Source organism: Amyelois transitella, chromosome 22 (genome assembly GCF_032362555.1).
Source record: "Amyelois transitella isolate CPQ chromosome 22, ilAmyTran1.1, whole genome shotgun sequence".
Taxonomy (NCBI): Eukaryota; Metazoa; Arthropoda; class Insecta; order Lepidoptera; family Pyralidae; genus Amyelois; species Amyelois transitella.
Window position 1 is genome coordinate 3966189 of NC_083525.1, and position 22687 is coordinate 3988875.

General features: G+C 36.1%; 3 protein-coding genes across 3 annotated transcripts in view; 1 reads left to right on the top strand and 2 right to left on the bottom strand.

The window, feature by feature from the left end:
- Nucleotides 1–2096, bottom strand: part of LOC106134185 (LIM/homeobox protein Lhx5) — a 54098-nt gene extending 52002 nt beyond the window's left edge. The window contains exon 1 of the mRNA XM_060950865.1: nucleotides 2069–2096. Within this exon, the coding sequence (XP_060806848.1) occupies nucleotides 2069–2096 (28 nt within the window). The remainder of the gene's footprint in view (nucleotides 1–2068) is intronic.
- A 4694-nt stretch (nucleotides 2097–6790) lies between these two features.
- Nucleotides 6791–12961, bottom strand: LOC106134151 (trichoplein keratin filament-binding protein). The gene is made up of 11 exons (XM_060950666.1): nucleotides 12671–12961; nucleotides 12415–12508; nucleotides 12092–12216; nucleotides 11646–11756; nucleotides 10668–10850; nucleotides 9866–10010; nucleotides 9006–9293; nucleotides 8654–8815; nucleotides 8102–8293; nucleotides 7227–7366; nucleotides 6791–6981 (listed from the first exon to the last, which is right to left on the bottom strand). The coding sequence occupies exons 2-11, from the start codon at nucleotides 12502–12504 to the stop codon at nucleotides 6930–6932; spliced, it is 1488 nt and encodes a 495-aa protein (XP_060806649.1). The 5' UTR covers nucleotides 12505–12508; nucleotides 12671–12961; the 3' UTR covers nucleotides 6791–6929.
- A 4891-nt stretch (nucleotides 12962–17852) lies between these two features.
- LOC106134138 (tetratricopeptide repeat protein 28) overlaps nucleotides 17853–22687 on the top strand; it is an 86958-nt gene continuing 82123 nt past the window's right edge. Inside the window, exon 1 of the mRNA XM_060950775.1 lies at nucleotides 17853–18090. The gene's annotated coding sequence lies outside the window, so the exon portion shown is untranslated. The remainder of the gene's footprint in view (nucleotides 18091–22687) is intronic.

Below are 22687 nucleotides of genomic sequence, written 5' to 3' on the forward strand. Positions count from 1 at the left end.
GTATAAGTATACTTATAGTCTAATTTCGAAGTAATTCTAATAATGGAGTAAGAAATATAGTGTCGTTTCGTCACAGTGCAATTTCGTCATAATATTTACTTATGTCAGTACAAAAAAAAATATTACTAGCTAACTAAATAAATATTTTTGCCTGTTACTGTTATTTCAAGCCTAAGATTTAAGATTTTACAAGAACTACTTATCGGTTTCATATTGTATCTACCTATGTATTATTTTTGTGACCTACTGAGTTTGTTTAAAAAAAAAACTAATACACTACAAGAAAGTAGTTAAAGTGAACAACATAGCAGGTATTTGCCTAAGATATATGAATTACCAACTAAAGGTCCTGCCTAGGCATGATTCAAAAGTTGTGTTTCGATGAAAAAATAAATAATAAATATCTAAAAGTTCCCATTACTGCATAGATACTTATTTGATGTTGATGATTTCATTATTTTACGCAAGGTGACGTAGGTATACCTTGCACACTGTAGGTAGGTATCTACCTAGACACAATATCAAAATTTATTTGATGCATCAATTCAAGATTCATCCAGGTCCAAACTTATTTTAAATAAATGTTCTTTTTTTACAGCGATTTTATTTCTTAAACTAACTAGACCGTCTTTTTTGATATTTAGCAGAGACGGGCGAAACACTGTTATAAGTATTTTATGTCCAGTCATTGCATACATTCATACTAATCGAGACTAATAATGATTAATTTGTTCGTATACATATACAAATAAACTCAAAAAAGACTGAATCGATTATGATAAATGTTGCACACGGTCGATTTTTTCTGAAAATTCCTAAGGGGGCGAAGCTCTTCACAAAAGCTAGTTTGGAATATATTTCGTTTTTTTTACTTGGTGCCAACGCAGATAATTGATCTGCGATATAGTACTTACCATTTGTATGTAAGAACCTATCATTGTAACTAAAATCGTTCAAATGTGATTGCTTACTTTCCTGGTTTGATAAGCTTAGGCCTAATTTTCAGTAATGTGAAACTTATTATAAGTGACGCAGAAAATCCTCGCAAAATGAATTTTAGTTATTTTTATAATGGAAAACTAAAATGACAGCATGTAATATTTTGATTGGAGGAGAAAAAGTGGAGCAAGTGAAAGAGTTTGTATATCTAGGATCAAAGTTTACATCAGATGGCAAGTATGATAGTGATATTGAAAGGAGAGTGAACGCGGGGAACATGGTGAATGGAGCTTTGCATGCCTTTATGAGCAGTCAGAAACTATCCAAAAAGGCTCGACTGGCTGTGCACAGGGGCGTGTTGGTCCCGACATTAATGTATGGGAGTGAAAGTTGGGTATGGCAAAAGAAGCATGAAAGCAGAATAAATGCAGTGGAAATGAGAGCGTTAAGGAGTATGATGGGTGTGAAATTGAGTGACAGGATAAGGAACAGCGTGATAAGGGAATGTTGTGATGTGAAAGAAGATGTAGTTACAGGAATAGAAAAGGGTATGTTAAGATGGTTCGGTCATGTGGAGAGGATGAATGAAAGCAGGTTGACTAAGCAGATATACAAGGAGAGTGTGGAGGGAAAGGTCGGAGTGGGAAGACCTAGACGAACGTATCTTGATCAAATTAAGGACGTCCTGGTAAAGGGTCAGGTCAAAAGTACCCGAAACCGCCGAGCTTGTATGAAGAGAGTTATGAATGTGGACGAAGCGAAAGAAGTATGCAGAGATCGTGGCAAGTGGAAAGAGGTAGTCTCTGCCTACCCCTCCGGGAAAGAGGCGTGATTTTATGTATGTATGTACGAAAACTAAAATTAATAGAATGATAATATTATGACAAATTATTTAGAAAAGGTAAATACATATACTTATATATATTAGTTAAGATAAGTTTACTTTTTTTCATATGTTTAGGTGTATACCTGTATCATAAGGTAACATGACTTACGATAGGTACTTTGAAACTGTCATTTCTAAGATGATAAACATAAAGAAAAACAAATATTAAGTGAATTTTAACCTGATTTATAAAATAAATATGAACTTAATATTAATAATACAACAAACAAAACAATAAATAACCTCCATACGTCGGCATCGTCAAGCACATTCACAGTTCCACGCAATCATAGACAAACTCAAAATGTTTTTTGTTAACCACAGGACACTAACTTTTACCAATGTGGTGTTGATGGAAGGGGGCATGGGCCCCCCGTCCTGAGGCAAGGAAACCCGCCACTTCGGCACCTCTACCCGGCACTGCACTTGACACACCGCGACGATTTCGCGCAGCGTCACCGACAACGCTCTAACACGCGCGACTTCTAAACGCGTACTGACATAAAATCCGTACTTTTTTGATGTCGGCGCACGCCCGACAGAGCGAGGTATACACTTACGGTACAAGTCTGAGAAAGACAGAAAGAGTAGCGTTTCGAGGCAGGCGTGGTTCAAGTAAGCAGCCACTAGCGTCGAAGGGGTGGCGCCTGCGATGTATTTTTTTTTCTAGGTTTTTTTTCGTGCGTGTTTCTGTGCGGTAGTGGGATTTCATTTTGTGGGACACGTGCGGCGTTCGCAGTAAATTTAAATTGGCTTGCCGGTAGATCGAGTGGTAGCTGAACATAATTATAGAGCCTGGATTTTTCGGTTGCGTCTCTAGGCTGGCCGGGTGTCTTATTTTATGGTTTAGTTCAGTTGTGCTCAGGATGTTTTGACTGGGGGCGTGAGCGCGTTATGTTTATGTAGACAGTTCCCCGCCTTCAAGATGTGCGTTTGTACCCTTGCCTTCGCATTTCTTTATTTTGATTACTGGATAGCTGAATTTCACTTTGATTTAATGATGTTCTAAGAGCGAAGTTTGTTTAGAAATGAAATAAGCTAGATAAAAACTTTGTACCTACTACTCAGTCCTAAGTAGGTACTTACCTACTGACGTAGGTCTGTCTTCAATATAAATCCTGCCTACTAATATTTTTGTTTCTTTCATGAAACAAAAAGTACTTACTTTCTTGCTTTTTCAAATTCTTATTGTACCCTACTGTTTCTTCATAGCATATATATAAATAAAAAATTTTTTTTTTATTATAATGCATATTGATAGGTATTACTCTTCTTTTAATTAACAAGTTAAAATAAACGCAGGTATATAAAAGTCGAGAAGACGCTTTCGAAATTTACCACGAAGTTTGTTTCGAAGTTACATACCTACCTATACCTAATTGCTTTTGTGACGAATTGACACTACTTAGATACCTACTAAGACCCCGTTCCTAATCGATTTTATTTTTACATATCTAATTATAATAAGCTACATTTATAATTAAACATAAATATTAATACGTATGAAGAATAGCTATGATTTTTTTGGATTTTGCAGAAAACTAGAATATAAAAGGAGCGTGGGTTCATCTCCACGTTTCTTTCAAAATACTTAGGTATTTAACATGGGATCGGAATCATAAATACATAGGATTTAAAAACAGAAAGTATGTAATAAGCTTACCTATCAGTTTAAACATATTAACGCATACAAATTAAGATTATAATACCATATAAGAATGTACTCTACAGCCATTTCTTGAATGATTAAGCGGAAATTGATTCGTGTAAAAAACTTGACTTGGGTACCTACCCACTCCAGGATCGGAAGTACGGGTGGGCCCAGTGCCAAAACACGTGAGAACGCAATCGGAATTGAGTATTGCTAAAATAATGACGATAATATATAGGTAGGTATATAGGTTTATCCAAAATGAAAAATTGCTAGATCTTTTATGTTAACAGTTATTGCCTTGTGATCTACAAATGATTAAAGCGGATGGAATCTTTATTCACATTCAAAAGGTTCATTTCGGCGCCACCTTCGATGCTTACCTATAGGTATACTTACCTTTAACTCAATAGGTTGTAGAAAACTGGATAGATATATTTCTGAAAAAAGCAAGCATGAATACAAAAATGGTATACTACTTACTTACTTACTTAACTGTATACCTAATTATTAAAATAACGATATTTTTATGAAGCATGCAAGTAATCAAGCTAATTATAAGTAGGAAGGTTACCTTTACTTACCACGGGAGAGAAGTTCTGGGCGCATCAAAGTTTATAGATATTAAACTACATATGATACAAAAATCGGTGCCGTGTGGTTCCCGGCACTATTACAAAAAAGAATAGGACCACTCCATCTCTTTCCCATGGATGTCGTAAAAGGCGACTAAGGGATAGGCTTATAAACTTATGATTCCTCTTTTAGGCGATGGGCTAGCAACCTGTCACTATTTGAATCTCGGTTCTATCATTAAGCCAAATAGCTGAACGTGGCCATTCAGTCTTTTCAAGACTGTTGGCTCTGTCTACCCCGCAAGGGATATAGACGTTATCATATGTATGTATGTATGTATGATACAAAAATCGCACATTCATCATCACCACTTGCATAATAGGTACTAAGTACGTGCACGCTTGCTTTACCTACATTCGGGATAAAAAATACCTAAAGGTTGCGTGAAAAAGTAACAAACATTTTATGTTAGTAACTACTTACAAACTAACATCTAGGTATTCATAGATACATATAGTCACGTCTATATCCCTTGCGAGGTAGACAGAGCCAATAGTCTCGAAAAGACTGAAAGGCCACGTTTAGCCGTACGAGTATGGCTTCATGATGGAATCAAGATTCAAATACTGACAGGTTGCTAGCTTCACGTTAATCATACATATACCTACATAAAATCCTGCCTTTTTTCCGGAGGGGTAGACAGATATCTACTACATCTCTCCACCTGCTACTATCTCTGCATACCTACCTACTTCTTTCGCTTCATCCACAATTACAACTCTCTACATGCAAGCTTAGCTTCAAAAGTTTCAAAAGTAAGTATCTACTCACCTACATAACGCAACAAAATAAAATAAAATAAAAACAAACCTATTCCAAAACGCATGCTATCATTACAGTTATACACTTTAAAAAAATGTAGCAAAATTATGAAACCATGTAAATAAGTATAGGTAGGTAAGGTAGTAAGTACTTACCTAAAAGCAAGATTCCACCTAACATGCAATTTTAATAATCATAGTTAAATATTGAAGAACTAAGTACCTACCTACTTACTAACACCATCACATCTACTCATAGCCTTATAGGCCGATTGGAGGATTTACTGAAAAAAAATTGAAGAATTCGATATGTAACAAAATTAAAAAACACACGTCGTACCTACCTTTATTCTTCAAAACTCATGTTGTCATTGCAGGTATTATAGCAAGCAAGTACATACTTATTTTAAGTACCTACCTACATACCAGTAACATTGAAAAGTAAGTAAGTAGTTTTCAGTTTACATTTAGGTACAGTCACCTAAAAATCCCAAATATACCTACATACTTTTCAAAGCAAGATGTACTTAGGAACATTAACATATGTAAAAATATGAAATATTCAAGTGACTCCATAGGCAAAGAAACACTATTCACCTACTAGTTCTACCTCAGAAGATTCGTCTATAATTTTCATGTTTCTTGGAGACCTCTGAATTTTGATTCACCTCAAGTTCACATAAGTAGTTATGTATCAGTATCAGCTCGTTGGAGTTTCTCTATCTTCGTAAGCGGCCCTAAAGAAAAAACAAGATTAATACATAAATATTACCTCATCTATATCCCTTGCAGGGTAGACAGAGCAAACAGTCTTAAAAGCTATATGGCTTATTGTTGGAATTAAGACTAGAGAAAAAATTACATAAGAAATAACAATTTGATTGTACATCTTCGGTAATGAAACCATGATAAAATACAACATTTCGATGTTTTTAATTTGACTATAGTTGAACCCGAGCAAACAAATATGTTTTTGAAAAACAACATGAAATAAAGTGGTATCGTAGTGACATCTATGTACAAAATAAATAACTTTACATAAATCAGCGACATCTGTTAAATTCTACTATATATGCTATCATTTCACAATTGTTTCTTGTTTATAAAAATAGATGTCGCTACTGGTAGAATATAAATTCAAACCGGGTGCGTTTAATTTTTCAAACGCCATCTACCAATACAAAGACGAACCACACAGTACGTAGTGCTTAAATTTACCGTGCCTACTTATAACAATCATGTCGGTACGATTAATAAATACAACCTAATTAATCATTGATGTGGTTTCCTTATATATAAAAGTCATAATAATAGATGATTTAAAATATTAAATTCATTTATTTGGTACCAATCAAATCACATTATATTCATGTAAACTAAATTAATCGTTAATTACCGTATATAGAAACAATTACATTACTTTTTCATTTTAATTCAATCTTAGGCATCAATCAATCAATTTCTAAAATAAAGTTTGAAAGTGCTAATTTCCATTAATATCATGTGTTAATAATAAATATCACTCCAAATCACACGTTTCCTTAGCTACTCAGCCTTAAACTTCTTTTACTTGATTAAAATGACAGCAGGACAGATAGATGATAATTATCTAAGAGCAACAAATAAACACATGAATAAAAAAATATAAATTTGAAGCTCTGTCATTCTAAGCATCATAAAATAACATAAGTTTATTGTCTGCTTATACAAATAATATCCATTTATATTACTTAAATAAATAAAACTTTTGATTTTGCCTCTCCGTATCATTAAAATTACACCAATTAGAATATAAATAAATCTGTTTATTTATGGGCCTTAGTTGAAAAAAAAATTTTTGAAAGAAATGCGCAAGATTTTTTGTTTTCAATTTGATATTTTTGTTTTCAATTGGTTTTTCAGGTTATGTAATATACTTTCAGGTGCACAATCTCTCTCCCTCATCTCTGCGTGTTTCCAGTTGCACCCTCCACCCAAATGGAAAAAATTGTTTTTGGAGGCCAAGAAAGACTAATTTTGTGTCGTTGCGCTGGTATATTACATGGTGAGAATATTATCACGTCCAAGCCTGTACACTTCCTTCGCGCTGCATCTTGGCTATTTCTTGTCTGAAACAAAAACAAAATAAAATATATAGGTATTTTTATTGGAAATTATAGACAGGTTAGAAAATATTTCAGTTACTATCGTTAAACCGAAAACTATCAAAAACCATCTGAAAAAAATTATAACATTAATCTAGGTATCTTGAATTATCATTCATGTTCATACAATAAATACACATGATCATGATCACTCCCCTTCCTATAGAGATGGGCCTAAGAGAACAATTTAATTAAATTGTTTTTTTTACCTTATCTGTCGTTCATGCGCACACGCAGCCCTCAGCTCCTCTTCAGCCGCTTGGTTCGCTTCAAGCTGCTGTTGCTGTAACTTCAAGCTGTTGAGCTGCGATTGCAGCGCCGTCACCGTAGAATATGATGAGTTTACAAGCTGCAACATAATTTATATGTATATCGTCTTTATCTCTTACGGGGTAGACAGAGCCAACAGTCCCAACAAGCAACGTAATGCTGGATAGCTCAATGATAGAATCGAGATCCGATAGTGACAGGTTGCTATCATAAAGAATAATCCCAAGTTTATTAGCCTATCCCTTGATTGACTTTTAAAATCTGCACAACAAGAAAAACAGCTGGCATTATTACACGATACCTGCATCTTCTTTCGGTTCATCCACATTATTTTTCACTCAACGTCGACGACATTATGTGCCTTTTGATCTTTTTCGCTTGTCTGTGACACAAGATAAGATAGATAGATCCCAGGTTTGAAGCCCGGCCGTGGCATGATGTAATAGGCATGAGAAACGAACTTTCTCTGATTGGCATGGGTCATCGATGGTTGGTTATGTATCTAAATACCTAAGTATTTATTTCAACATCTCGAACTTACTTCGAGGCTAACTCAATCTGTGTTATTTGTCGCATAATATCACTACATAGTACAAAGCAGGCTCTTCTCTGTCCTATGACTGTATGCTTTGATCTTCAAACTACAAAACGGATTTTGATGCAGATTTTTGTAATAGATACGAGTGATTCAAGAGGGAGGTTTATAGTTTATATGTATAAATGCTACCCGTGCGAAGCCGGGGCGGGTCGCTTGTTTATTAATAATATAAGTATATAAGTATGAAACTAGGGACAAATGACTGAACATAAATACCTGTGTCTCCCGCTCCCTACTCCTCACTTCCTTGTGGAAGCTGTCCATCTCTTCCAGAATCTTCTCTCGTTCCAACACGTTAGCCTTCTGTTTCTCTATGTTAATCTGCAATTTCTCCTCAACCTGCCTCTTCAGAGCTGATAGCACTTCGTCCATTAACGCTGAGCGAGCCTCGCGTTCTTTTGCCCACAGCTTGAAAAAATATTGTAGTTACATAAAATGATATATAATTACTGCAGTGTAGTTTGTTCCGCCGCTTCTTCTACACATGCGCTTTGGAAGCGGTAGTAGTAATAATTAGATTTAAGTTATGTGACGTCAATAAGTGATACCTTGTATCCAATTTTGAAAATAAATCTATTCTATTCTATTCATCAATATCCCTTGCGGGGTAGACAGAGTCATCAAAAGACTGAAGGGCCGCGCCCACCTACTTGGCTCAATAATAGAATTGAGGTTCAAATAGTGTCTATCGCCTAAAAGTGAAATCCCAATTATAAAGCCTCTCCCTCAGTGCCTTTTTAATTTAATGTAGAAAAGTCAAAAGCTTACTTTATCTTGTTTCTCATTGATCTGCCTCGCTTCCCCGTCGTACATCGCTTCAATGTTTTTCTGTCTCTGTCTGTCCCTATCTCGGTGCTCTTCTAACTGGCGGAGGGCGGAATCGAGCACGCGCTTGTGATTTGCGCATTTTTCTTGTTCGCTTTCAACATCCTGAAAGCATTAAAAATTGAAATATGAATTACTTTTTTCTCATATTATATCGACGGGTCTATAAGGTAGAATAAAAGAAGATAATATATTTCATTCAGTTTCTAACAAGTACCTTACAGTACCGGTGCCGGTTAATGTTTTAAAAGGTTTAATGTATAATATTTATTCGGTATATTTAAATCATCTTTACCTTTAAAACGGCCGCATTAATTTTCTCCAACATTTGCAAGTCCAAATCAATTTCCTTCAAAATCGATATGACTTTCCTTTTAAGCTTGTACTTATGCAAGCCCATATTCACAATATTGGCGTCTCTTTCTGCTTTCAACCTCCTATGCTCCCGCTCTCTTTCACTCGATATCAACTGTAACTCTTCTAAAATAAACCTTTCTCTTTCTTCCACTTTGCGCAATTTTTTGACTGCAGTTTCTTTTTCACTCAATTCTGCTATTTGACCTTCTAGGCTTTCGCGGAGTTCCTGAAATAACATCAAACAAAAACAATTGTATTTCAATCTACAGTCAAAGTCAAGTACAAAGAAATACGTAATACCCTATAATCGAGTTAATATAATCAAATCGTCAGTAACAATCAGTCTTACTTCCTATATTAATATTGTTAATTTAATTTATCACACTTTTTTCCTAGCGCTTATCCCGTGGCTCTGTCTACCCCGTAAGGGACACAGACGTGATAAACGTCATTATGTTTATCTTGGTTGCAAGCTTGCATGAAGAGTGTTATGAATGTGGACGAAGCGAAAGAAGTATCGTAATAATCGTGGCAATTGGAAATATATAGTCTCTGCCTATCCCTTAGGGAAAAAGGCGTGATTTAATTAATGTATACAGATAAAAAAAAGAATTAAAAAAAAATTTGTCTGTCTTTGATTTCTAAAGGCGTCATTTTATGAATTTATGAATGTATACAGATAAAAAATAAGAACAAAAAAAATTGTCTGTCTTTGATTTCTCAAAGTCTCTCCATCAGGACGGAACGATAGCTAGGACAATAAATTGTTATTTTATGCTAATTTGTTGCTGACCATACCCTCATTTGCTTCTCCTTTTCTTTGAGCCTCTCCTCTTCAATCTGTATCTGCCGGCGTAACGCCTCATCTCGATCTTGTAACACCTTCCTGGCTTCTTCCTCTTCTTTCTTCTTCTGCATTTCTTTTTCTACTAACTGTTGCATCCTAAAAATGATCGGTGTTTTAAATTATTGCTGTGTGATTTCCGGTACTTAAAGAAAAAGACCACTCCATCACTATCCCATGGATTTCATAATAGGCCTTAAGTCGCCTTTTACGAAATCCATGGTTAGGCTAATAAACTTGTGATTCTTCTTGTCGGCGGTGGGCTAGCAACTTGTCACTATTTGAATCTCGATTCCATTATTACGCCAAACAGCAGAAGATGGCCTTCCGGTCTTTCCAAGACTGTTGGCTCTGTCTACCCCCGAGAGATATAGATGTGGATGTTAAATTTTATCAGAATCTATACATATAAAAGAGACTTCACTGACATATCAAATAGTTTCTCATCATCGAATTACCAAGCAGACTTGAGTTTCCCGTTCGCGATATAAGAGCTAGCAGCCCTCAGTTCTGGCTGCTGCAGACTCCAAGCGTGATGCAGCTGTAGTTCCACCTGCTATTAACACAGTGGCACATGCCCTTCTAAAATAGTTTCTCATCAAATTACCAAGCAGACTTGAGTTTCCCGTTCGCGATATAAGAGCTAGCAGCCATCAGTTCTTACTGCTGCAGACTCTAAGCATGATGCAGCTGTACTTCCACCTGCTATCAACACAGTGACATATGCCCTTCTTAAATATGTTCTCATCAAATTACCAAGCAGACTTGAGTTTCCCGTTCGCGATATAAGAGCTAGCAGCCCTCAGTTCTGGCTGCCGCAGCCTCCAAGCGTGGTGCAGCTGTAGTTCCGCTTGTTGGCGTCGAAGCTGCTCCTCTTTCTCAACTATGCCTTGGTTGATATCTTGGAGAGTAGAGGTAGGTACTTTGTTAAGGTAAGAACTGGAAGTAAATCAAATCAATTAGTGTTAAAATATATATACCTGCATACATAAATACTAACACGCCTCTTTGCAGAGGGGTATGCTGAGGATAGCAGACATCTGTTCATTTGTCTCAAAGTTTACTTCGCTTTATCCCAATTCATCATTCTCTTCCTGCGAATTTGTCAGTTTATAGAAGAATAAAAGAGTTTAAGATTTAGGAGATCTATGTTTGTAAATTTACGTCTGGGATTTATAGAAGAATAAAAGAGCTTCTAAATAAGGTTTAATCATATATTGTCTTATAACCAAACGGAAAATTGAAATTTTATAAATGAGTGAATCAAGCGGATGGATCATTCTCTAAAATAAGGTTTTTTTTAATGTTTACATAAAATATTGCTATTTCAACAATGAAAAACATAGCGTGTGCCAGCTGCTTTTCTTACTATGTAGATTGTTACCGTAAATCAATGGAAAGGCTTACAAACTTTAAACTAGCAACCTGTTACTATTTGAATATTAATTCCATCGTAAAGCCATACAGCTGAACATAGCTTTTCAACTTTTTAAGACTGCTGGCTTTGTCTTCCCCGTTAAAGATAAAGTTGTTTACTCTTATTTCCGTGTGATCCTGGTTACACCCTCCACGAAGGTGTTTCGGGGACCGAGGTCGGCCTTCCGAATAAAGCAGCATTTTCGTTAAAGATAAAGAAGTTATGAATAAATATTTCATCTGAATATTATGAATTCAAACTATGGTCATGATACATCAGGAAATTAACGTAAAATGTAATTTATGAGAACATGTTACCCATTCTTAAAAAATTTGGGCTGAGCAGCCAATTTCTTTAACTCTTGCTGATACTGCATATTTTCTTGAAATAGCATCAATTCCAACTTCTTCCTCCTCTCCTCCAATTGTCTGTGAAATTACACAAAAAACTTCTTGATATATCCACAGAGAAAAGATTATTATAACTCAAAAACTACTGGACTGTTTTACGATTGTGTGAGTGATTACAGAATTTGGCAGATATAGAATAGAAGAAGCAATATTTATAATTACAACATTGCAGTGTATCAAATTTGTTTGTAAAATCTTTATTGCATAAAATAATGGTTTAAAAAAAATTATTGCTACACCAATTGTATATACAGGTGACCAAAGTGATATGAATCTATTTATATAATTGGGAACATACTTTGACAATACAATCATTATATTCCGGCTTTGAAATAAAATCAAAAGGTACATACGCAGTCCTGATTTTCTTTTCGCTAAGCAATTCAGCCTCTCGGTTGGCTCTCTCATAGTAACCCTCAGTCGTCCACTGCTCATGATGTCTTGACTTATTTGTGTTTGCTTCAAAATAGTGAGCTACCTGAAAAGTGAATAACCAAAACTAAAGGCAATTAAATAAATAAATATGGAAAAAATCATACAGATTGAGTATTACCACATCAGGATTGTGGTTATTTGAGAAATGTTAGAATGTTACCAGGACTAACACCGAGAGGAAGACAAAATAGTAAAGCAGTTTTACCTGATTACAGACAAGAGAAAACCTCAACATCTTTACCTTTTTTAATTCCTCAGCTTTGCGAAGCTCATTATCTCTCCGTTGTGCAGCCAAAGCCTGAAGTTGCCACTGAGGCCGCAGACGAGACATTTTACTAGAAAGAATTTATATTTAATTATAATCAATTTTTTATTTTTATAACACCAAGTGAATATTTATGAAATAAAATAAAATGGAAGCGAAAACATTGAAGTTTAAATAAGAATACCGTTTGTTACGTAGTATTTATTTTCTAAATAATTTAATAATGACTCACCACGATTTCTTCAAAATCAGACCCTAAGCACTAAGAAATGAGTCATTTAGTGAGATCAATATTATCATTCGATGTGGTTCACTGCACAGCACAATATTTTACAATGATTCAAAACGCCAAGACTCGGAAGATTGGCTCGGTGTCTTGTCGCGTGGGAAGCCGCAATTATCCGTAACTGGAACATATGAGGTCAGTCTTTTATTGCGTCCAATACCATTTTAATTCACTTCCTCGATATTTTCTAATTAAAGATCACGAATCACGGCAATAAAATCACAGAAGAAAAACAGCGTTATTTGAAATACGCCGTCAAAACAAAAACATGTGAAAGTGACAGTTGCCTAGCAACATTTTTATTTTTCTAAGTGTTTGTCGGCCTGGATACAAGGAATACAACGCATATTTTAGTCATCTTCTGTCACTTAACTAATTCATATAGCTCCTGAGAGAGGTTTTGAAACTTTAAACAGTTATTTAACTTTTTTCGTTTCACTAACAGAGATAATTTAACAGTTTAGTATTCGTATCCAGAATACTGAACCTTATGCTGTGTATATTAAGACTCCCTTTTCTTCAATACAATCTGAATGAGTTTGTGGTCCCAGAAGTAAACAAAACCATGCAAACGTACCTATATCCATAAAATACCTTACTTTAAATTTTAGGTACCTTCCTTATCCTGCACTTTATGATAGGAACGCTCCAACCTTTTCCTGAGGATGTCATAAATCAACTAACGATTAATTACTTTTAGCTAAAGTGCAACAACCATGATTCAACTACGGTAGGACAGGATCTCTGTAATCAATTGATCATTTAATTATTTAAAAGTTTGATATTCTGTGTTTGACTTAAATCCGCGCTTCGTTACGCTTATTTCAAGGCAAGGTGAGCGTGAAAATTTATTCATTACGAATATTTACAAAACAAGTGCGTTGTTCTGTGCAATAGCGTAACCTGGGTCACCAACCAAGGCGTGAGAATTCGACTCGGGCATAGAAATTGTTGTAAATCCGATTTCTTTTGAACTACCTAAGTTATTGAAAATTAGCCTTTGCGCTTGGGTATCAAGCGAAAATCGCAGAAAAAAGGATCCTTTATCACTCCCGAAGGTCTATTTTTTGTCTGTGCCAAATTTCGTGAAATTCAGTCCAGATAATTAATTAGACCGTATTTTTTATGTATGTTATCACATATTTTATCGCAAAAGAGTTCTTTTTGAGAGTCTTTGATTGATCTCTTACAAATTTGGTTGGTCTGGTCATAAATGTGGAAGATATTCCAGGGAATACCTCAAAAATAAAGAGAATAAGCCATGTTTTTAATGTATCATTATTACATCGTCATTATATTATCATATCTCCGGCAGATTATAAAAATCTTTTTGCATTCCAAAAAAAAAAAACTTTCTCTATAATTAATAGTGGATTCGGATTTGTCGTAGTGTTAATTTTTTTAAGAGAACTCTTACTTTGTATTTCTATAATTTTTAAAGTTTATTTGTATTGAATGGGAAATAAACGAGTTAAATTTATGAAATGAATATTATCGTTGTAAAGATGTAAGGACAAAGACGAAAAATTATTTTATTAGTACCAACACGCAGAACAGTATTTAATAATGTAAAAATTCAAATCTGAAACGATAAACCACAGACGGATGGAACCCATTACGCAATCATAGCTCAAACCACATAGCGACGGACAGTCGGAAGGCCGGCGAACTGTGCTCTGTGCCTCTAACAATCGGAATCGCGCCGACTGTGAGAGTATAGACAATTATTTTATATTTACCTCGGCCATAGTAGAAAAAGATTAGTTGGACATCTTACCTCCCCAGAACACCTATCTACCATACCTACATACATATTATTATTATGTCTTTATTTCTTACGGGGTAGATAGAGCAAGCAGTCTCATAAAGACTGAAATGCCACGTTCAGCTGTATGGCTTAACGATGGTAATGAGATTCAAATAGTGACAGGTTGCTAGCCTATCGCCTAAAAGTAGTATTCCAAGTTTACATATTTCTATTATTTAAGTTAAACCTTTCCCTTAGTCGCCTTTACGACATCCATGGGAAATTAGTTTTTCGTGGTACGTAACATACTGCCTTCCCTGTAATACAAATAGATAAATTGTACTAGCTGCTTATTGTAACGTACTAGCTACCTGTATACCTAAACGTGGCCTTTCAGTCTGGAAAATATTCTTGGCTCTGTCTACCTTCTAAGAGATAAAACGTGATTTTATAATATACATTTAATTCGCAAAAATATGAAAATGAGGCTTTAAATAGTTAAATCAAACGTATAAAGTCGCAGACATTCACAATTTTTAAAAATAAAACTAGTTAAGCTACTTGTTTCATTTATGCTTGATCTCGTCGGCGCAGGCGCACTCATCTCAATGATTAGGGGAAGCGTAATCATTACCTACTCGGTTTTCCACCTCAACACGTCATAATAGTATCCTGTGGGATAATGAGGACGATACTTCAAAAATGGCCTTCGGTTGAAAATAAAGCAAGAATCTTCTTTTTAAATAATAACAAAGCACCTTAAAAAAATCTGTAGACAGAATCACTCGAAATAGGCCAAGTGCCAGTTGAAGTATGAAATCGTCGAAACTAATATTTTAAGAGCTATGATTTTAGTTTTTGTTTAGTATGATATATATGTAAAACAGCTAGGTAAAGAGAATAATAATTTAATATTCGTAAAGTATAAATACCTATAACACGTAGTATAAACATAACGTCATATCCTAGAAATAAAATAAATGCGAAAGTCAGTAAGGATATGTGGAAATGTGTGTTTGTTACTTCCACACGCAAAAACAACTGAAGTGATTCATGAAACTTTGCTTTGATAGCTTAGACATTGGAATAAAAATTACTTACAACTTATAGAGAATTTTTATAATTTGATAACAATATAAGTGCCTTGTGGTTCCATGCACCAATACAAAAAAAGAATAGGACCACTTCATCTCTTTCCCATAGATGTCGTAAAAGGCGACTAAGGGATAGGCTTACAAACTTAGGATTCTTTTTTTAAGCGATGGGCTAACAACCTATTTGAATCTCAATTCATTAAGCCAAATAGCTGAAAGTGGCCGATCAGTCATTTCAAGACTGTTGGCTCTATCTATCCCACAAGGGATATAGACGTGACCATTATGTATGTATGTATAACAATATAACTATCAATACTTCGATAATAATTGACTTACCCCTTTGAGAGCTATCTCGGCTACGCTGTTTCTTTGCGTAACATCTAACAATTAAATACAATCTAACAATAAAATTAAATATTCTTACAGGATTTAAATTAACTATATTTTATTAATAGAGCTAATATTTTTTTTCTGTAAATCTAATATGAAACAAATATATCTGTGTGTGAACTGTGTGGTATCTCAGAAACAACCGCAACGGACTGCTATGACAAGATTACATCGGCATTGAGAAAAGATTAGGGTAAGAACACACCCACGCAGGTAAAGCCACAAACGACTAAACAAAGCGGGTAGCCTAAACTAAAGTATTTTTTGCACGAGTGCGTTTAAAAAAAATATATGTTTGGACTTTATAATATAATATATATAGAATTGCACTAGAAATTAAATATTATCTAAATAATCTGATGAAAATCCTTACAAAAGAGTCAGGTCAGTTCACACTTGGATATACATAAATAAGTACATATAATACCTCTTGCGGGGTGGACAGAGCCTACAGTCTTGCCAAGACAGAAAGGCCTCATTTATCTGTATGACTTAATGATGGAATTGAATTTGGGATAGTAGGAGGTTGCTAAGCCATCGTCTACAAGAAGAATTACAAATTATTTTGCCTATCCCTTAGTCGCCTTATATGACGCGATGGAGAAATCCTATTCTAAAGTGCCGGTAACCACACGGCATGGTTGGCTGTATATTGTTGTTCAATTTATATTTTCTTAAGGTCGCGTCACACGACTTTTCGAGATTTGAAATGGTTCTAACCTTGGCTATTGATCTTGTGAACCACACCACCACAAGATGAACCCACCAAAACCACAAGATCAAACGTTGCCTATAATAAATTGAAAGAAGCAGGTTGAGAGCTTCACGCAGCGCGGAGTAAGTTCAAAAGCTCTTAGTTTCATTGAGGGTCCGAAGGCTTTCGGCCTTCAAGGTGATAGCGGGTCACATTCCGCCCGAGTGAGGGAGCCGGATATATTTTGTCTCTTTCTTAAGCTGTAATGGCGGATTTCGTGATGTTGCCATGCTGTAGGAAAAATATACCATTATGGTTATATTGTAAAGTTTAAATATAAATATTACACTAATAAAGTGCGTATGAATGTTCATAAAGTAAAAAAACTATTTAAAAGTCACAAAAGCAGGACGAAGCGGGTTTTTCTGTAAGATATGTATTGTTGTACTCATATTATGCAAATAAAAGTTTGAATTTGAATTTGATATGTATGTACTTATCGCGTCTTTATTACGGGATAGACAAAGCCACTAATCACTAGATGAAATTGAGATTCAGAACAAGCTCTTCTTTATAATCTTATTCAAATGCCGTTGGCTTTGGAATCACCAAAATATCATTCAAAAGATTGTGAAAATACAAATACTATTTTCACAATCTTTTTATTCACGTTAGCAGAATTGTGGCATACGCTTGTAGATATTAAATAGCTTGAAGTGAGGTTGGTTGTGTATACATTACATAGAATAACGTCTATGTCCCTCGCGGGGTAGACAGAGCCTACAGCCTTGACATGTCTGTAAGCTAGGCTTAAAAAGTATGGCTTAATGATAGAATTGAGATTCAAATAGTGACAGGTTGCTGGCCCATCGCCTAAAAGAAGAATCCCAAGATTATTAACCTTTCCCTTAGTCGCCTTTTACGACATCCATGGGAACGAGACAGAGTAGTCATAATCTTTTTTTTAGGTGCCGGGAACCACACGGCATGACACAACAAACTCCACGTTGCCCGCAACACTAGGAATATCGCACAATCCCTTTTTCTTTCAAACAAAAATCACATCAAAAACTTCTTTATAGAAACCAGCTGCCTTTACCTGGCAACTCTCTGAGCCGGCAGTCAGTGCGTCTTTGGCATCGCGTCGACGCGTGCGCATGCCAACACTTCACCTCTTGCTAACAACTAACCAATTAAAAAATACCGCGATTTCTTCAACTTTCCTCACGTACATATACATTTACAACTTAATTGTGTTATAGAAAAGTGTTTCTCGAGTGTTTGTTCGTAATAATAAAGTGTAATTCAACAAAAAAATTCACGTCTGTGTATATGTAAAGTGGTTTACGATTGATACTTTTTTGTTTGTCCGTCGTCTGTTGGTTGTAGTCGTGTTTTGAAGAAATGGCTTTATAATTGGTCTAAATCTATCACTATGGTAAGTTCATGATAGTATGTGAGGTTGCTTTAGTGTGCGTATACTTAGGTATAATGTGGCTAAGTTATCCTACTAATATTATAAATGCGAAAGTTTGTATGTCAGGATGTCAGTATGGATGTTTGTTACTCTTTCACGCAGAAACTACTGAAACGATTACGATGAAATTTGGTATGTAGGTAGCTGAAGACCCAGAATAACATATAGGCTACTTGTTATGCCGGAGTTCCCGCGGGATTGATTCCACGCGGACGAAGTCGCGGGCGGCCTCTAGTTTTGAATACATGTAACTGAGTGCACATATTAGTAGTTTAAATACCCAATTAAAGAGATATATAAGAAAATACGATTTTTGATTACTTTAAATGAGTCGTTGAATAGAACAAAAAAATTAAATAACGAAGAATTTGTTGATAAAAGTTAACCTGAACTTTGATCCTTAAACCTTATCAGTAAAATCTAAGTTGAGCTTAATCATTCATTCATTCATATAATCACGTCTATATATCCCTAGCGGGGTAGGCAGAGCCAGCAGTCTTAAAAGACTGATAGGCCACGTTCAGCTGTTTGGCTCAATGATAGAATTGAGATTCAAATAGTGACATTCTGCTAGAACATCGCCAAAAAATAAAAACCCAAGTTGAGCTTAATTTGTAATCTTTTAGTTTGAACTTCAAAGCTCCAAATGCATCACAGTGCAGTCGTCAAATTTCTAAGTAGAGTCGCTTGTAGAAAGTTGTTCAGATGCTTTAAGTCGGTAATATCTGTTACGAGATATGCAAGGTGGCAGGTTAATGTTAACCTTTAGTACGAGTTAGTACTGTTACCTTATTAAGAAACATACATGCATATAACCACATCTATCCCTTGCGAGGTAGACAGAGTATGACACATTCAGCTACATGGCATAACTAAAGAATTGAGAGTCAAATAGAGACAAGTCGCTAGCCAACCGAGGCCGAGATGATTCCCAAAATTAGCCTTCCCTTAGTCGCCTTTTCGACATCGAATTCGACAACGGGAATGATATGGAGTTGTTCTATTGTGTCGGGAACCACACGGCACGGCATAATAAGCAGGAAACTTAGCAATAAGCTTCCTATAAGTAACTCTGACAATGTTTGTGATACTGCGGTGCAAAAGACATCAACGCGCTTGTTTACGCGAGTTAGATTTTTAAGCAATTTCTTTTATGTCAATTATTTTTCATATCTTTAAAATCAACAGTTTTACTTTAATAATATTTTTAAATTATAAGACCTATTAGTAATGCTAAGGAAAAATATTAGTTTTTACAAAAAGAAATTACATACGTTTGGCTGTTATTTGGCTCAGAGGCAAAATATACTGTCTAATATTTGCCTACAAACTTCAGAGGCTATTTTTAATTAAATTCCCACGTGAGCAAATCTCCTTACAAAATCTTTGTATAATTCAATAATCATATTAGTTTCTTACACAATATCATTACGAAATATCGAAGTAGTTAAATCACGTAGGTATTGATGCGTGTAACTCATACGTTCGTACTCATTTCAGATTCAGTTGCATTCGTTCGTAACTAAAGTATGTAATTTCACTTTCGAAACGAGCCAAGTTATATTCGATAGTCGTTGATGAAGTAGGTTTTTATTAAAATGCCATTCCATCCAAAAATAGGCTTATAAACTTGGGATCCTTCTTTTAGGCGATGGGCTAGCAACCTGTCACTACTTGAATCTCAAAATAAATGGTTTTTAAAATGTTTATATATCTTGTAAACCGAGCTTTTCTCGAACCTAGGACCTTGATAAATCGATTCCTTGAGCCGAAAAGCCCCTAATCTGTAACTTTCATGAAAATCGTTGGAGCCGTTTCCGAGATCCTAATTATATATATACAAGAATTGCTCGTTTAAATATATTAGATAGATAACTCAGAAAAAGACTTATTGGTATATGACCGAGGTGTTGAGGTGGGATTTGAACCTGTGCCTCCATATGCGATCAAACATTTTTAAATCTTCCACCATCCTATCTTATCCCAAATCTCAACATATATATGTAGCGGGAGCGATGATTCGGCTCGACCGCCACCAAAGGGAAGATCTTCCGCCAGGCTAGGTGTTATGCCTGGGGAACCGCGGCTCCGACGATGTTGTGTCGGAGGTTGTATATATAGCTCCAATCCGTGAAATCTCTGAAATCGCGTCTTAGATTCTTCGTTGCTATTGGTTGAGCGCGTCATTTTCTTCGCGATGATTGACAGTAGTTGTTTGATTTGATGTTTGTGGCGAGTGGCGTAGAGATGTCGCCACAGTACTTCCCCCCAAGACCGGAGGTCTGAACTCTTGATCTTGCTGTGCAATCTGTGCTTCGGAAGCTTGCAAGTGCCAGTTGTCTTCCAGTAAGTCGGAAGTTGCTCGAAGTCCTAGTGAGTCAGGAGTGAGCCGTTGCGTTGCTCGTAGTCTGCGGTGCGTCGAGACAGTAGAGAGCGAAGTCGACTTGTTGGCGCCGGAAGATATCGTGCAGAGCTGCCACGCTGGAGAGAAGAGCGGCCGTCGAAGAGATCCAGGCGTGGGCTGCGGTAGATGCGTCGGTCGCTGAAGTCGATGAGAGTGAGTGCGGGTGGAGACAGGACCAGGAAGCTCGGTGAGTCGGCTGCGATGGACCTTCTGCGATACCCAGTTGCTGGCTTGCTGTGAGACTGCTTGCAGAGTGAGGAGTGATGCTGAGGATTGGAGTTGATGATGTTGGAGAAGGTTGCTTCCAATCACGTCGGGGTCACCAATGTAGCGGGAGGGATGATTCGGCTCGACCGCCACCAAAGGGAAGATCTTCCGCCAGGCTAGGTGTTATGCCTGGGGAACCGCGGCTCCGACGATGTTGTGTCGGAGGTTGTATATATAGCTCCAATCCGTGAAATCTCTGAAATCGCGTCTTAGATTCTTCGTTGCTATTGGTTGAGCGCGTCATTTTCTTCGCGATGATTGACAGTAGTTGTTTGATTTGATGTTTGTGGCGAGTGGCGTAGAGATGTCGCCACATATACATATATTTTAAATGCGAAATAAGATAAGTGTGTTTTTGTATTCCCATTTCACGATTAATGTAATGAACTGATTTTGATGTAACAATTTTGATGTACAAGTAAAAATCTAGTTTAAAAGTATTAAGTAGCTGTGCCCGCAACTTCGTCCGCGTGGAATAGTTATTTTGGGCATCATTGAAGCCCTCAGGGATGAATAATTTTCCCCGTTTTTTGTTTCACGTTTTTCATTATTACTTCGCTCCTAAAAATTGCGGCGGGATGTTATATAGCCTATAGTTTGGTCTATTAAATACAAAAAGAATTTTTCATTTCGATCCAATAGTCCTGAGATTAGCGAATGAATAATGAAAATATGGCTTAATATACTATTTAGATGCAATAGAAACTATTTAAGTAGGTATAGAATATTGTCATCTTGAAATTCCCATAGGAGCGACGCCCCGGGGGATAGCTTTAATTCCCTTATAATATTAACTGCGTACGCGCATTATGCGGAAGCCTTTTAGGGCAATTGTATGCACTGGCGAATTCTGCATTCCACTTGACTACAACTGCAAAGTTAGCGTAGCTTTCAGTGTCTGTATAGAGCGCTCTAAATAACTGTCCAGTGTTAACTATAAATAAGTATAAAACTTAACTTTTAGGCAATAAATTATACCTGTCCCTAATTATTATTTTTTTCTAGTCTGCACCATGTTTTATTTGTACACTTTTGTCAAATATTTCTGGTATACAATCCATTTTGGAATCCATCCATTATCTGAATCTCATTTCCATCATCAAGCGATCCATCTGAAAGTCTTTTTGAGACTGATTTATCGTATTATAGATAGATTTGGTTTAGAACCATACGCGCGCTTTACAAATGAAGCGGCTACTCTAAGCCTACGACACAATAACCATAACCCGCACAATGGCGGACATTGGGACCGACGCGGAATAACTGCGCTTTGAATTATGTATCGTTTAATATTTACAAGGGCTGATTTTTAACAGCATCGATAGAATGTACATATATTATATTCATAATAGTTGCCGTGTGGTTCCCGGCACGAATAGAAAAAAGAATAGGACCACTCCATCTCTTTCCCATGGATGTCGTAAAAGGCGAGTAAGGGGTAGGCTTATAAACTTGGGATTCTTCTTTTAGGCGATGGGCTAGCAACCTGTCACTATTTGAATCTCAATTCCATCTTAAAGCCAAACAGCTGAACGTGGCCTATTAGTCTTTACAAGACTGTTGGCTCTGTCTACCCCGCAAGGGATATAGACGTGATTATATGTATGTATGTATCGATAGAACTAAGCCCTAAACGGGACTATAATGGTGCGGCAATACTTTTGAAAAGGGCGCAAACTAACACTCCTAATTTTATCTAGTTGTTGACTATTCTGCAGCGCTTCGGCTAAAGTTGGATTGAAATTGAAGATTGAGCGTTTCAAATCCCCTTTGTAAAAGCTCTGAGACACTGACAATCATTACTTTTAACCGCCAGTTTCCTCTTAAATACTGTGTCTTTCATGAAATATCTGTTAATATTAGGGTGACCACACGTCTGTTGTATTA

Bases quoted from the DNA above. Each gene is read 5' to 3' on its own strand.
- LOC106134151 (XM_060950666.1), bottom strand. From the start codon at position 12,504: ATGTCTCGTCTGCGGCCTCAGTGGCAACTTCAGGCTTTGGCTGCACAA. The intron at 8,816-9,005 runs GTAAAGATGATT...TAATGCTTTCAG, and splicing joins TTAATGCGGCCGTTTTAAAG to GATGTTGAAAGCGAACAAGA. The intron at 7,367-8,101 runs GTATTTATGTTC...ATTATGTTGCAG, and splicing joins GTAGGGAGCGGGAGACACAG to CTTGTAAACTCATCATATTC.